The sequence below is a fragment of the Geotrypetes seraphini genome, chromosome 3, assembly GCF_902459505.1.
Source record: "Geotrypetes seraphini chromosome 3, aGeoSer1.1, whole genome shotgun sequence".
NCBI lineage: Eukaryota > Metazoa > Chordata > Amphibia > Gymnophiona > Dermophiidae > Geotrypetes > Geotrypetes seraphini.
In genome coordinates this window covers 26413143-26428811 of record NC_047086.1, presented here as the reverse complement: position 1 = coordinate 26428811, position 15669 = coordinate 26413143, and the positions used below count along the sequence as shown (strand labels likewise).

The window sequence follows — 15669 nt, the reverse complement described above, 5'->3', positions numbered from 1 at the left end:
ACTATACAACACAATAAATTTTTGAACCATGCCTATATGGTAACAAGGAAACATAGCCTGTCATAGAACAGGCTTCTTCTAGAGCAGTGGCATTCAACCCAGTCCTCGGGGACCACCTGGCCAGTCGGGCTTTCAGGATATCCACAATGAATATGGATGAGAGAGATTTTGAAAACCCGACTGGCCAGGTGGTCCCCGAGGACTGGGTTGAATGCCACTGTTCTAGAGCAAGGATGTCCAACGTCAGGTCCTCGAGGGCTGCGATCCAGTCGGGTTTTCAGGATCGCCCCCCAATGAATTTGCATGAGATCTATTTGCATGTACTGCTTCTATTATACGCAAAAAGGTCCCGCGCATACTCATTTGGGAAATCCTGAAAACCCCACCTGGCGAGGGCCGAGGCAGGACCCCCCCCCCCCCACCACCACCTTCCAGAGATTAAAGTGCAATACTCACATCCACAGTCCACTTGTCCTCTGCATTCTTCCACGCGAACTAGACATTTTGCTTCCGTTCCAGGACACCCTTTACTTAACATGACTTCTCTTATTCCGATGCCTTGACAATGATAACGAAAAAAATGTATTTTACATTTAGGTTTCAATGACACTGTTATACTTTACTTATAACTACACAATCTTATCAAGTCCCATTCGAATTTCAGTCAGTTTTGTTTAAACTTTGGGGGTTACCAAGAGGGTGATTTTATAACAGGCCATCTAGTTTGGAAAGTAAACTAGGAGCCTACTATGGAGTTATTAAATTAAAAAAACAACAACTTAACCATGCACATTTACACCTTCTCCTTTAGATATTATAGGTAATTACCCTGAGTAGAGTTGCCAAATTTTCCAATCGGAAAATCCGGACCCCCCCCTAGACTTGCCCTCAGGCCTGCCCAGTTTTGCCTGTAGTACCCTAATCCCGCCCCCAGTCCCGCCTTAGCCCCGCCCCCACAACCTGTTCTTGTTGGACAGGGAGGAAGTCTGTGCACACGCCCGTGAAATCATCGCGTGGCACCCGCGCATGCGGTGACTTCCTCCCCGCCAGATGCGATTTGGGGAGACTTTTCAAAACACGGACAAAGTGCTGGGTTTTTAAAAGCCATCCGGACCCCCGGACGTGTCCTCAAAAGGAGAACATGACCGGGGAAATCCGGACGGCTGGTAACCCTAACCCTGAGTGCTGTGAACAGGTTAAGGACAAAGTTTCAAGTTTATTAAAAATGATCCAAATGATCACAAGGAACTGGAAATGTTATGACAGACTTAACTACACATTCTGGTGGGCAACTGTGTGTAATACATATAAATATGAAAGAATGAATGCGGAATGCTTGGGTCGTAGCAATACATTTAAAAAAGTATGGAGCCCATTGACTGCATTTGTTAACATACAATAATAGAGATATATCTTTTATGTCTTAGATTTCCTTACACATCCAGGGTGGGGGGAGGGGAGGGGAAAGCATTTGGAAGAGTTTAAAAATAGGTACTCGGTAGAAGATGTCTGACAACCTACTAGCGGCGCAGGCAGTGAAACTTGACCATCTCCAACTTACTGACCACAACGAGCGACTTCAAATCATTTCGAAAAGGAATCAAAACTCTGCTATTCAAAAAATGTATCCAGACATCCTAACTCTTCCCCTTGTCCTTTCTCCTCCCTTGCAAACCCCCCCAAACTGTCTCACCCCTCTTGTAATTTTTTTCTCTCCAAAGTATCAACCATGTATTCCGCTACCTAACTTGCAAATCTTCTGGAAATGTCCAGTTAGCGTCTTTGTAATCCGCCTAGAACTGCAAGGCAAGAGCGGAATAGAAGTCACTAATTTAATGTCATGTAATATTTTAATAAATAATATGATTTAATATATTAATAATTGGGAGGAGGGGGGAAAATGGATGTTTTCTTTAATAATGTTGTAATATGGTGTATTTTATGCAATCTGTTAAAGTTATATTAACTGTAATACACTGTCAAAGCTTGAAAATTAATAAAAAAATTTTAAAAAAATTTGTTGTACATGCAATGTCAAGTACTTCAATGCATATGGCAATTTAAAATTAGGAAACCAACAATAAAACAACTTTATACAAATAAACATACAGTGCGCGGATGCCCCCTCCTGACCTGATTTTTACAGGAAGCTTTTCAAAATTCGGCAATTGGCCGGGTTTAGAAAAGCCATCCAGACCCCCGGACATGTCCTCGAAAAGGAGGACATGTTCGAGGAAATCCTGACGTCTGGTAACCCTATGTACAACGCTTCGTATGCCTATCAGCGCTATAGAAATGTTAAATAGTAGCATGGCAATTTTCCACCCCAAAAATTATACTGGTTATCTTCACCTCTCTTCTCCCACCCTCCCCCCAACCCCTTTTGCAGTCCAGACATTTCAATCACTCTCTCTCCCCTCCCCCCCCCAACTCTCTCTCTCTCCCATCATTTTTCCAATCAAGACATCTTTGCCTATCTCTCTTCCCCTCCTTCCAAATCAGTCAACTCCACTTCTCTATTCTCCTTTCCGGTCCAGCTTCTTCAAATTCTTGCCCCTTCGCCCCTGATCCCTCAAAGCTCCTTTCCTGGCTCATTCCCTCCGGTGGCAGCGCAAAAGTACACTGCTGCAATGCAGAGGCTCTCCTCAACCTTGTTGCCCATCTTGGTTGGGTTCCGCCTCCGTGGCCCGGGAAGGCCGAGACGAATAGCGTGTTTCAAGAGAGCTTTCACATCTGCACTGTCACTGGAGAGAAGGAGCCAGGAGTCAAAGAGAAGTTTGACGGGACAGGCTTGTGTCAGTGGTGGGAGGTGGCAAGAGGTATAGATATGCATACTATGGCATCCCCTCCCCGCTTTGCTAAAAATCAGGGATAGATGGTAGAGAATGACATGAGGCTCCGTCCCTGTCCCATTCCTATAAGCTCTGCCTTAACCGCACAAGCCTCAAACACTTATGATTTTAAAGGGTTTGAGGCTTGTGCAGATGAGGACGGAGCTTAGGCATTGGTGGAATGAGGCATTATTACATCACAATCTGAGCTCTAGAATGTTGCTACTTATGATTATAAAGTGTTTGAGGCTTACGCAGATGAGGACGTAGCTTAGGCATTGGTGGAATGAGGCATTATGACATCACAATCTGAGCTCTAGAATGTTGCCACTTATGATTATAAAGTGTTTGAGGCTTACGCAGATGAGGACGGAGCTTAGGCATTGATGGAATGAGGCATTATGACATCACAATCTGAGCTCTAGAATGTTGCTACTTAGGATTTTAAAGGGTTTGAGGCTTGCGCAGATGAGGATGGAGCTTAGGCATTGGTGGAATGAGGCACTATGACATCACAATGTTGCTACTTAGGATTTTATAGTGTTTGAGGCTTGTGCAGATGAGGGCAGTGCTTGCAGGAATAGGACAGGGACAGGAAAAGAACTCGTTGGGACGGGAATATGAGTTCCCGCGGGGATGGGGAAAAATTTGTCCCCGTGTCATTCTCTAATAGATGGTTGCCAAATAAGGAATTGTCAGAGACAGGGGCCTGAAACTGAGGACAATTCCCTATAATTGGGGACATCTGGTAGCACTACAGGGGCCCTCAGCTGTGTTTGAAGCAGGCTCCAATTGAAATAAGGAACAATTACCTAAAAGATCAGATGTATATTTAGTGCAGGAATAAACTGTGAAAAGTGTAACGTCAGAACTCACACAGGCTTCTGGTGCCCAGTTCCACTAGAAACAGCAGAAACCCTGCCTGTACTTTGCCCAAAGCTGTGTTTCTCATTTCCTAATAAAAGAGATTTGTGCTCGACTGTAGTCCTACTCGGTTCAGGCCTAGGGAGATTTATAGCTGTCATCAAATGGAAGGGGTCCTTACCGACATTTCATATATGGCTATAACTCCGTCTATCTGCCCTGGGAAAACAGTTATTTCTGCTGCCAGCTGCTCATATGTCTGCAGTGCAAATAAATTTACAGGTGCTTTGGGTATAAATCCTCTCCGCCGCGATATGTAACCATATAGCATTCGCTGAAAGTCTCTCACGATTTTTTCATTTCCTCCAAATCTTTTCTAACCTCCCATTTTTATTCCCACACTTTATGTCTCTCAGATTTGTCATCCCCACCCCCTACACCAGCACTTCTCAAATGGACCAAGACTCTATAGCCGGTTGAGTTTTCAGGCTACCCACAATCAGGGATTTTTTTTTTTTTCTTGTAGGGGGTACTCAGGAGTACCGAGTACCAGCACCTTTTCCATTGCTTGATTTTTTTTTTTAATGACCCACGGTCCCCAAGTATTAATGCAAGAGCTCAAGTTCTGTACACTCAGTGCTGCCTTTTCATGGATTCTGGGGCTGGTTGAAGGGAACTGGGCTATTTCGGATGGGTCCCTCAGTGATCACACCATTCCGGAATGAAACGATGTGGTGGCCGTGTTAGTCCACTCTTCGAGGTAATACGTAGAAATAAAACAAAACCATAAAGGAAAAAATATATACAGTCAAACCTCGGTTTGCGAGTAACGCGGTTTGCGAGTGTTTTGCAAGACGAGCAAAACACTCAAGCAAATCATGCCTCACAAACCGAGTGTTGAGTCAATTTGCGAGCCCCCTCCCTCGAGAACTGGCATTGCCCCCCCAAGAGAACTGGCATCGCCCTCCTATGAGCCCCCCCAAGAACCAGCATTGCCCCCTGCCCGCAAATGCCCCCGCCGAGAACCAGCATTGCCCCCCATGAGAACCGGCATTGCCCCCCCCCGTGAGACCCCCCAAGAACCGGCATTGCCCCTCCGTGAGCCTTCCCCCCCAAGAACCGGCATTGCCCCCCTGCGAGACCCCCGAGAACCAGCATTGCCCCCTGCCCGCAAATGCCCCCCGAGAACCAGCATTGCCCCCCCGAGAACCTGCATTGCCCCCCCCGTGAGCCCCCCCAAGAACCAGCATTGCCTCCTGCCCACGAATGCCTTTCCCGAGAACCGACATCGCCCTTCCGCGAGCCTTCCCCCCAAGAACTGGCATTGCCCCCTGCGAGACCCCTGAGAACCGGCATTGCCCCCTGCCCGTGAATTTCCCCCTCCCCCCCCGAGAACCGGCATTGCCCGCCCACCCAAACCCCGATCTGGCACTGGCACGCAGCACCAACTCACAGGACATGCCGGTACCGGTGTCTGAAGATCCTGCCTCTTGCTGCTGGGCTGGGCCTTGAGCATCTGCGCATGCTCAAGGCCTTCTGGCTCCCGCTCTCCCCGAGAATCTCAGAGAGAGCGGGAGCCAGAAGGCCTTGAGCATACGCAGATGCTCAAGGCGCAGCTTAACGGCAGGAACTTCAGGCACCGGCACGTCCTGTGGGTTGGTGCTGCGTGCCAGTGCCAGATCGGGGTAAGGGTTTGGGTTTGGGCGGGTGGGCGGTGCCGGTTCTCGGGGGGGGGGGAGCGTTCGTGGGCAGGGGGCAATGCCAGTTTGGGGGGGGCGATGCCGGTTCTCGGGGGTGGGGTAGTGTGGAAGCATCCCAGTGACCTCAGGGGTGAGGATAGGTCTTTTTGGGATGGGGTGGGGTGGAAGCGAGCAGCGCCAGTGGCCTGGGGGGGGAAGGGGGGAAGCAATCAAGCGAGTTTCCCTTACTTCCTATGGAGAAACTTGCTTTGATATATGAGCACTTTGGTTTATGAGAATGCTTCTGGAATGAATTATGCTGGCAAACCAAGGTTCCACTGTAATACCTTTTTTATTGGACTAACTTACCTTCCTCCCCCTTTTACAAAACCGTAGAACGTTTTTTAGCGCCGGCCAAGGCTGTAACAGCTCTGACGCTCATTGGGCAAGCCTCTCTTATCTGTACCATTATTTCCACTGCCAGTTCCAGACTCCGTCCTTTCTTTCTGGCGGCGCCGTATGCCTGGAACAGGCTGCCTGAATCAATACGTTGCGCTCCGTCCCTGGCAGTGTTCAAATCCGAGCTAAAAGCCCACTTTATTTTTGAATCTGTTGTCAACCCACTGTATCATTTCCTCTACCATAAATCTCCCCATCCTCGAAATGTCCTGTCTAAATTAGATTGCATGCTCTTCTGTGCAGGGACCGTCTATTGTTTGTTAAAATGTACAGAACTGCGTACGCCTTTCAGCGCTTTAGAAATAATAAATAGTAGTAGTTGCTGTTACCAGCATGGCCGGCGCTAAAAACCGTGCTACAGTTTTGTAAAAGTGTGTGTGTGGGGGAGGGGGTGTTAATGTAGTTTATGATTAGCTTTCAAAGGTAACCCCTAAACCTTCAAAAGCTAATCATATCCTACATTAAGTTAGTCTAATAAAAAAAGGTATTACTTTTTTTTCTTTTCCTTTCTGTTTTGTTCCTGAAGAATGGCCTGGTATTTGAGTGGTGACACCTTTTGGGGCTGGAAGAAATCACTATCCACAGTGAATATGCCTAGTTCCATAGTGGTTAGAGCTACAGCTTCAACACATAGGGAAGGGGAACTCTATGTACAGCTATACGATGGGAGGGAGGGTACTGGGGGAAGGCAACCAAGAAAAAGATCTGGGGGTATTGGTGGATAACACAATGAAACCGGCGGCGCAATGTGCAGCGGCTTCAAAGAAGGCGAACAGAATGTTGGGCATTATCAAAAAAAGGTATCACTACAAGAACGAAGGAAGTTATCCTGCCACTGTATCGAGCAATGGTGCGCCCACATCTGGAATACTGCGTCCGATACTGGTCGCCATACCTCAAGAAGGACATGGCAATACTCGAGAGGGTCCAGAGGAGAGCAACGAAGATGATAAAGGGTATGGAGAACCTTTCGTATGCCGAACAGTTGGACAAGCTGGGGCTCTTTACCCTGGAAAAGCGGAGACTGAGAGGGGACATGATAGAGACTTATAAAATCATGAAAGGCATAGAGAAGGCGGAGAGGGACAGATTCTTTAGACTAGCAGGGACAACTAAAACAAGAGGTCACTCAGAAAAACTGAGAGGAGACAGATTCATAACGAATGCAAGGAAGTTCTTCTTCACTCAACGGGTGGTAGACACCTGGAACGCGCTTCCCAGAGAGGAGATAAGACATAGTACAATTCTGGGGTTCAAAAAGGGACTGGATGACTTCCTGAAAGCGAAGGGGATAACAGGGTACAGATAGAGGTTTACCTTACAGGACATTAAGCGAACAAGGTATGGACGTTTAGGTTAGGTAGGGAACACTTACAGGTCATGGACCTGGGGGGGCCGCCGCGGGAGCAGACTGCCGGGCACGATGGACCCCTGGTCTGACCCGGCAGAGGCAATTCTTATGTTCTTATGTTATGTTCACTCTTTTGGGTTCGAGTCCTGTGCTGCTCCTTCGGACCCTGGGCAAGTCGCTTAATCCTTCATTGCACCAAGGTACAGTATGTTAGATAGATTGTAAACCCACTGGGGCGGATCGGGAGAAATAAGCTGAGTACCTGAATGTAAACTGCGTAGACAACTTCATTGATAGGCGGTATATGAGTAACTTAAATGAATTAGATCAGATTTCTCTTGTGAATGTTTAAGAACATAAGAATAGCCTTACTGGGTCAGACCAATGGTCCATCAAGCCCAGTAGCTCGTTGTCACGGTGGCCAATCCAGGTCCCTAGTACCTGGCCAAAACCCAAGGAGTGGCATTTCATTCAGAATCCTAAAATAGCAAGATTCTGGAATCCCAAAGAGTAACAAAAGATTCCGGACCTCCCCAGGGCAAGCAGTGGTTTCCTCCGTGTCTTTCTCAATAACAGGCTATAGACTTTTCCTCCAAATCCAAATCTTTCTTAAAAACCAGCTACGCTATTCGCTCTTTCCACAACCTCTGGCAAGGTGTTCCAGAGCTTAACTGTTCTCTGAGTGAAAAAATATTTCCTCCTATTGGTTTTAAAAGTATTTCCCTGCAACTTCATCGAGTGTCCCCTAGTCTATGTAATATTTGACAGAGTGAGAAATCGATCCACTTGTCCCCGTTCTACTCCACTCGGGAATTTGTAGACTTCAATCCTATCTCCCCTCAGCCGTCTCTTTTCCAAGCTGAAGAGCCCTAACCTTTTTAGTCTTTCCTCATACGAGAGGAGTTCCATCCTCTTTACCATCTTGGTCGCTCTTCTTTGAACCTTTTCTAGCGCCGCAATATATTTTTTTGAGATAAGGAGACCAGAACCGAACGCAATATTCCAGGCGAGGTCGCACCATGGAGTGATACAGAGGAAATATAACTTTCTTAGTCTCGTTAACCATCCCTTTTTTAATAATCCCTAACACTTTTTTTTTTTAATATCCCCAAATCTGGGTTCACTTTGGAGTCTCAAGAACAAGTTTAGGAAGCCTCGCCCTACACTCCGGCCTCAGTCTATTCCACTTCTAACACTCAGGTTGCACCCTCCCCCCCCCCCTCCTCCCTATTCCTTGGGTGTCCCTCTTTTTTCTCCCATGCCATCACGTCTCTTGCATTGCTCCATTCACTCCATTCCAACAGTGTAGCTCGGCATTTCTTTTTAACTTGCCTTTTGCAAGCAAAATTGTTACATGGATAAATACAGTCAGGATGCCCTTCCTTGACAGTCGGTTTTGTGTCCTTGTTAGAAAGCGGAGCTGGTTACTCTGATTGACAATCTTAAATAAAGTCTGGCTGCAGTTAATTGGACTAGATCGCTCGTGGTGCTATCGAACGGAACGTTTTGATGGATTAGCAATCAGTACACGATGTCAAAGGCAGGCTGATTCATTCCTTTCTAAAGCCAAAGAACTCAGCTGGTAACGTTAGCAGGCACGATTTCAGGGCCATGGGAGATAAATTGCTTACCCCCATTTTCATCGTTTCTCCCCCACACACACACACACTGTTGTTCAAATGTAGACATCCAACCACTAAGGGCTCCTTTTACTAAGGTGCGCTAGCGTTTTTAGCGCACGCAGATGAGCACGTGCTAACCCCGCTCTACGCGGCTAGAACTAACGCCAGCTCAATACTGGCGTTGGCGTCTAGCACGCGCTATTCCGCGCGTTAAAGCCCTAACGCAGTTTAGTAAAAGGAGCCCTAAGTTATTTGATAAACAGTTTGAGCTTTTTGGAGCAACAATTAGTATCATCTTGGGGGTATAGTTATCAACATTCTAGTATTCTAGAATGTTGCCCGAGTAAGACCTGGGCTTCAGTGTCTCTCTCTTATATTTTTTAACTTTTTAGTTATATTTAGCTTTATTTTGTTGGTTTCTACTTTATTTTGTTCCTTTCATCCACCTTATTCATAGTTTTACAGGGTTCTGTACTTTATTCTTTGAATTTTCACTCGGGCGAGTCAGAAAACATCTTGGATAGGAGCAGGGCGGGATTAATTCGTCGAGGGCCCCTAGGCACACAAGTACACTGGGCCCCCCTGCCCCGCCCCACCCCACCATGTGCCCAGGCGGAAACAGGAAGCTGAGTCAGGGGAAGCTTTTGACTGAGCACCTGTTGCCGATCTGGAGTTCTGCTGATGCCGGGAGGAGGCCAAACTTGAGTGCTGTTGCAGAGCAGGGGGGGCGCCGATGTCACTCAGTGCCATCACAGCCCAGGAATTTTCTGGACCTGTCCTGGCTGTGCACCACCCCCTAAAGCTGCACCCGGAGTGGACCTCCGCCCCCACACCCCCCTTAGTACGCCACTGAATGAGTGTATTGCTGTTGTACTTCTCACTGCAATATGTAAGATGCTGCCTTTTCCTAGGTACTCATGCGTGACGTGTGGCTTGTTACTAAAAATCATGTTTTTCGTACAGATGGGGGGGTGCCAAAAAATGATGGGCGCCGGGTGTCACACATGCCAGGTACGCCACTGCTTGCTTGTCTTACTTTCCGTCGAAGGGGGGGAGCCCGCGTTGCCGATCGATGCTGGAGGGGCCCATCGCCGTTTGGAAAAAACAATGTTGATGCCCTCCTTCATCGGGCCCCCCTGACCATTTCGAGCCCTAGGCACCTGCCTACTTGGCCTATTGGTTAATCCTGCCCTGGATAGGAGGAGTTTGACAGTTATAGAATCACCTAAAGGCTTGGAATGGCTCATTTTCAACAGAGGCCCTTCCTACCTGCATGTGGTGACTGGCGATCGCTGCGGGCAGATCGCTGCTGGAGGCGGGACTAGTGGAGGCATGGTGGATCGCTGCTGGTTATTGCCTAGGATGGGGCGGCGTCTGCTCTCTCATTGGGGAGGAGCTGGTGGTGTCTCCGGATCCGTGGAGTGGGACTGGGCCGTGGATTCCCCGGTTGTCCGCCGATGGAGGCCTAGTGCTATATTCTTTGGGAGCTTCCCACCGACAGCCATGCGGCCCAGCACTGAATTGTTCTGTTTTGTTTTTTTTGAAACATATTTTTATTGAAAGTGAAAAAGGTCACAACCTGTGCATCTTCTGCCTGGAAGCGATGAGTCGGGGGCTGCAGCAGCTGGAAACCCCGAGCTGATATCTGTCCCATCTGGACTTTTGCCGTTGGGATTATTTAAAACTAGTCTTATAGCCCGTTACATTAACGGGTGCTAGAATATATGTGTGTGTGTCTCTCTTTATTTCTTTTTCTCTCTCTCTCTCCTTAGCCGCTTTCTTTCTTTCTGTCTTTCTTTTTCCTTGGCTGTCCATCACCACCCCTTGCCTGCTCCCCCTGTCCATTCTCCCTTCCTTTTACCTCCCCTGTGTCCACCACCACCCCTTCACAGCTCTCCTTATGCAGCAGCAGCCCTTCTCCCTTTGTTTTACCTCCCCCCTGTCCAGCAGCACCTTCCTTCTCCCCCTGTCCAACATTAGGCCTCCGTTCCTTTTTCTTCACCCACCCCCTGTCCATCAGCACCTCTTTCCTTCTCCCCCTGTCCAGCAGTAGGCGTCCCTTCCTTTTTCTCCCCCCCTCCTCCTTCTTATCCCTATGATACAGTTACCTTGCTCTGCCCCTGATCAGAGGTTCCCGACAGCCGCCAAGTTGCACTCATTGGAAAAGTTCCCTCTGCGGCATCCCGCACCTCTCCTTACGCAACTCCCGCTGTCTTTCTTTCTGTCTGTCTCTGTCCCTGGCCCCCTTTGTCTGTTTGTCTTTCTGTATATCTCCCTGCACCTGTGTCTGTCTTCTTGTCTTTCTGTCTCCCTTCCTTCCTCTGTCTGTCTGTCCAAAGCAGCATTCCCTCCCCCTCCATTTCCCTCCCCCCATACCAGTTCCCTGTGCACCTGCCCCTGTGTCTTTCTTCTTGTCTTTCTGTCTCCCTTCCTCCCTCTGTCTGTGTGTCCAAAGCAGCATTCCCTTCCCCTCCATTTCCCTCCCCCCACACCAGTTCCCTGTGCACCTGCCCCTGTGTATTTCTTCTTGTCTTTCTGTCTCCCTTCCTCCCTTTGTCTGTGTGTCCAAAGCAGCATTCCCTCCCCCTCCATTTCCCTCCCCCCACACCAGTTCCCTGTGCAGCAGCATTATTGTTTCCTCTACCCCCTTTCCCTTCCCACAGTCGCGACTACAAACGCGGGCCCGAGTCCTTTGCCAGCAGCCCCCCCTTCCCTTCCCTTCCCGCGGGTCCGAGTACATATGGCGATTCAAGCAGCATGTCCAGCAGTCTTCACACGCTGCTTCGGGTCCTTCTACTGGCCTGATTTACTCTGGCACGTCCGGAGCAAATCAGGGCCCGAAGCAGCGTGTGAAGACTGCTGGACACGCTGCTGAAATCGTCAGTCGGGGCCGCAGTAAGGGAAGGGGGGGGCGGCGGCGGAAATCTTCTTCTACCTTGCCTCTCCTCCACCGTTGGGAGTCAGCGCCAGGAGCTTTAACTGCTGGTGGTTCTGCGTTGAAACAATCGCGCGGCTCTTTGAAAACTGTGATGCTGCTGGAGCCGGGAGACGACGGAGAGGGCAGGGGGTGAGCCGCGCATGCGCACTTCATAGCTACAGCTCACGGAAAACGGACCCACGCTTAGGAAATGTGCATGCGCGGCTTACCGTTTTATTATATTAGATATGCTGAGGCAACAGAGCTGCTTCAGGAAATTGGACTTCTGCCAGACTTATTTGATTTTTTTTTTTTTTTATTTTATTCCATTGTTTTTACCCTATTCTTTTTATTTTATTAATTAAAATTTCCCTGAAATCTATTGTTTAACGGTTCCTCCCTTCTATTCCTTTTTACATATTCCTTTAATTCATTTAGATATCATTTACATAGTTGGTGCTTCTATCTGTAACGTTATGAATGTCTATGAAATATTCGACATGCTTCTCTTTCCTGCCCTCGATAGTCCTCCCTACCCACTTCTAACCCCTTCCTCTGTAATGTCACCTAGAGCTTGTATAGGTATGTGTGACGCACAAATGGAAGAAATAAAATAAATAAAATAAACCTGGGTTACTGTTAAGACGTTATTTCACCACTAACTCATGTTATTTTACCACTGGTCACATTTTATGCAATGGGACCTCGTTATTAATTGGGGCTAACGGTATAGTAACGTATCTTAATGGTAACCTTCCCCCCTTAATGCATCTTTGACAAGCTTTCAAGAGATCAGTGATGAAATAATGCAGTTACATTAGATTTAAGTAGAACAAATTCATCTAGGTCTTAGTGTTTTTGCATATGTTAGTACAGGTTATTTGAAGAGGGTGGGAGATAGACAGAAGTGATGAGGCTATTTAAGTGTCATGTTGCTTTGTAAATGAATCAAGGCAGCGTTAAATATTGGCTTTTCTAGGGAGCCTCTGAAAGTGGGGCGTACGTATTTTGGGTAAATTTTTTGGATCGGAAAATGGTCTTTCAACCAACAGTTAAATTGTACTTGCAGTGAAGAGAAAGGGACAGGGCAAGGGGGAAGCAGTGAGCTGGAAGGTTTGCTCAGAATGATTTCGTCTTCCTGTTTGGACCATGTAGTTTGCTTCTCTAAAGCTTCCTTTTCATGAAAACAATAATTAATCACTATCGAATGTCGCTCTGGCTTCCAACTGAAGCTAGAGTAACATTCAAATTTGGATTATTCTTTCCAAATTGTGAACTGCATAGAACTGAAGGGTAATGTGGTATACAAGCACTATGTTATGTGTTATGATATATTATGTTATGTTAGTACACTGGTACTGAAACTCTGATGAGTGACAAACAGGACTCATAGAGTGTGCAAGTGAGAAAGATTTCAAATGTGTGATAATAACCATCTTTGGAATTTTGCTTATTTTTCATCCAGGTTCTTGGTCTAATGTTGTCAAAAATGTACAAGAGATTTGTTCTTATGCATGTCAATTTTTTAGATTTTTGGTTTGGGGAGATATAACAGAGCTTACAAGAGGCGACTATGTGCTGCCGACCAATGCAGTAAATGTCTTCAGGCTCATGCTCCACTTGGACATATGTTCTGGGCTTGTCCCTATATTTCTCAATTTTGGACGCAGCTAGTGGCTTATGTGGCGAGCCTATGGGAATGTACTTGGCGTTTACATCCCAGTTTTCTCTTTACTATGTCCACTCGCCTACATCCCATTAAACCGGGATGTAAGGCATTTCTTCGAAAAGCCCTTATGTTTGGAAGAAAGAGTATTTTGGCCTGTTGGCTTTCTCCGTGCCCACCAACCATGTCTCAATGGAGAGCACTCATGATACAACAAGTCTTATTTATTGGAACGCCGCCATATTCCGGATTTAGACTCACATGCTGGTCATCTTTTTGCTCTGACGTCCTCTATTAGAGGATGAATTTGGTACTGATTTGATTGGATATTTCATGTTTTCCTGAACTGCTTCATAGCATTTCACTTTGTCAAACCCATAGTTGCTGCTGTTCCCGGGGAGGGCGAATGGGGGTAGAAGGCATGAGTTGGGGATTGTTGTGTTTTTGGAGTTCGATACGCTGATGTTGTACATTTTATGATCTCATTGCAAACCAATAAAAATGATTTAAACATAAAACAATTTTATCGTCATCCTTTTTGGAGTTGGTGCTCTCGGGACCTACTCATGAAAACGGCCATGCTCTTGATTTTGTGGCAATATCTATTTAGACCCCCTCCCTCCTTCCTTCCTTTGTCCAAAGTTTGTGCTCCCTCCCTTCCTTCTGTGTTCCAATGCACCTCCTCTCTCTCAAGTCCCAAAGTGCCCCCTCCCTCCCTCCCAAGGGTGTTTACCTTCTTCTGGCCAGCTCCCTCCTCTTCCTCCTTCCAGCCACACTCGTTTCTCTTCACAAAGCTGAGGACAGCGGTTCCTACATGTGGCCTGTGGCTGACCCGGAAGCCTTCCCTCAGATGTGCAGCTGGAAAGAGGAGGATGAGGGAGCTGGCCAGAAGAAGATAAACACTCATGAGAAGGAGGCAGAAACTTAGGACACAGAATGGAGGGAGGGATGGAGAAAGAGGGATGCATTGGGACACGGGAGGGAGGGAGAGGGGCTCGTTGGAACACTGAAGGGAGAAGCAGGACCCCTGCTCATAAATATGAGTCTGAAGTGAGTCAAACATTCATAATCCAGGAACTACTTATATATATTCCTAGTAATGAACCATTTTTTTATTTTTTATATTGTAAACCGCTTTGAAATACATGATTGTTGTGGTATATAAATACATTATTATTATTGTTGCCACATTATTATTATTGGTGCAACATATATGCACTCCACTATTTGGAAGTCTGATACCTAGCAGTAGTGCCATAAGACTACCATTAGGGGGCCAAGAAGTGCCATGTTAAGAACCGAAGAAAGATAGAATGCAGATTCATTCTTTATTGCTTTATGAATCAACAATAGTATTTTGCATGAAATCCTCTCCTCAATCAGCAACCAAAATAAATCAAACAAAATTAATGCGTTAAATAGGCTGCAGCATTTTGGATTACATGTAACGCTCATATCTTTGAGGTATGCAAATACACCGAGGTAAGCAAACCTACATAATACAAGACATTTATAATTTCATTTACATTTATTAAGCATTCGAAACACCGTCTTTCAAATCTGAAAAATCAAAGTGGTTTACAACACTAATAGTTCAAATAAGGTGTTATAACAGAATTAATGTGTGCTAAGAACTCCAGTCATGGTACATGGGCTTGTCGTGCCACTTGGGCTTGTGCCTATCTGAGAAGCTGAAAGCTATGCCATCGGTAGTTTCATTACCAGCAGGGCCTCCCAAGGCCGACAGGTTTCAGCGGAGATGTCGGACTAACGATCAGGGCAGGATTAATTTGTCGAGGGCCCCTAGGCACACAAGTACCCTGGACCCCCTGCCTCGCCCCGCCCCACCATGCGCCCAGGTGGAAACAGGAAGTTGTGTCAGAGGGAAGCTTTGGGCAAGCAGCACTGCTTGCATAATTACAGTTCCCGTTGCCTTTCTTGCCCGCGTTGCTTGCTTGTCTTACTTTCCGTCGATGGGGGGGAGCCTGAGTTGCTGATTGGGGGGGGGGGGGCCCGCATTGCCGATCGATGCTGGAGGGGCCCATCGTTGTTTAGAAAAAACAATGTTGATACCCTCCTTCATCGGGCCCCCCTGACCATTTCAGGCCCTAGGCACGTGCCTACTTGGCCTATTAGTTAATCCTGCCCTGCAAACGATGTACCATCCTTCTGGGCAGCAGCAAATGGGCAGTGTTTATTTATTTATTTATTGAAAATTATTTCTAGCCCGCCTATCTACAAATCTATATAGGTGTTAAGAGGTGGAGGATTGCGCTTGAT

General features: G+C 47.0%; 1 protein-coding gene across 1 annotated transcript in view; it reads right to left on the bottom strand.

Moving 5' to 3' along the window:
* Positions 1 to 15669, bottom strand: part of SPACA1 (sperm acrosome associated 1) — a 157241-nt gene that overhangs the window by 91318 nt on the left and 50254 nt on the right. Inside the window, exon 2 of the mRNA XM_033936363.1 lies at positions 457 to 558. Coding sequence (XP_033792254.1) covers positions 457 to 558 — 102 coding nt within the window. The remainder of the gene's footprint in view (positions 1 to 456; positions 559 to 15669) is intronic.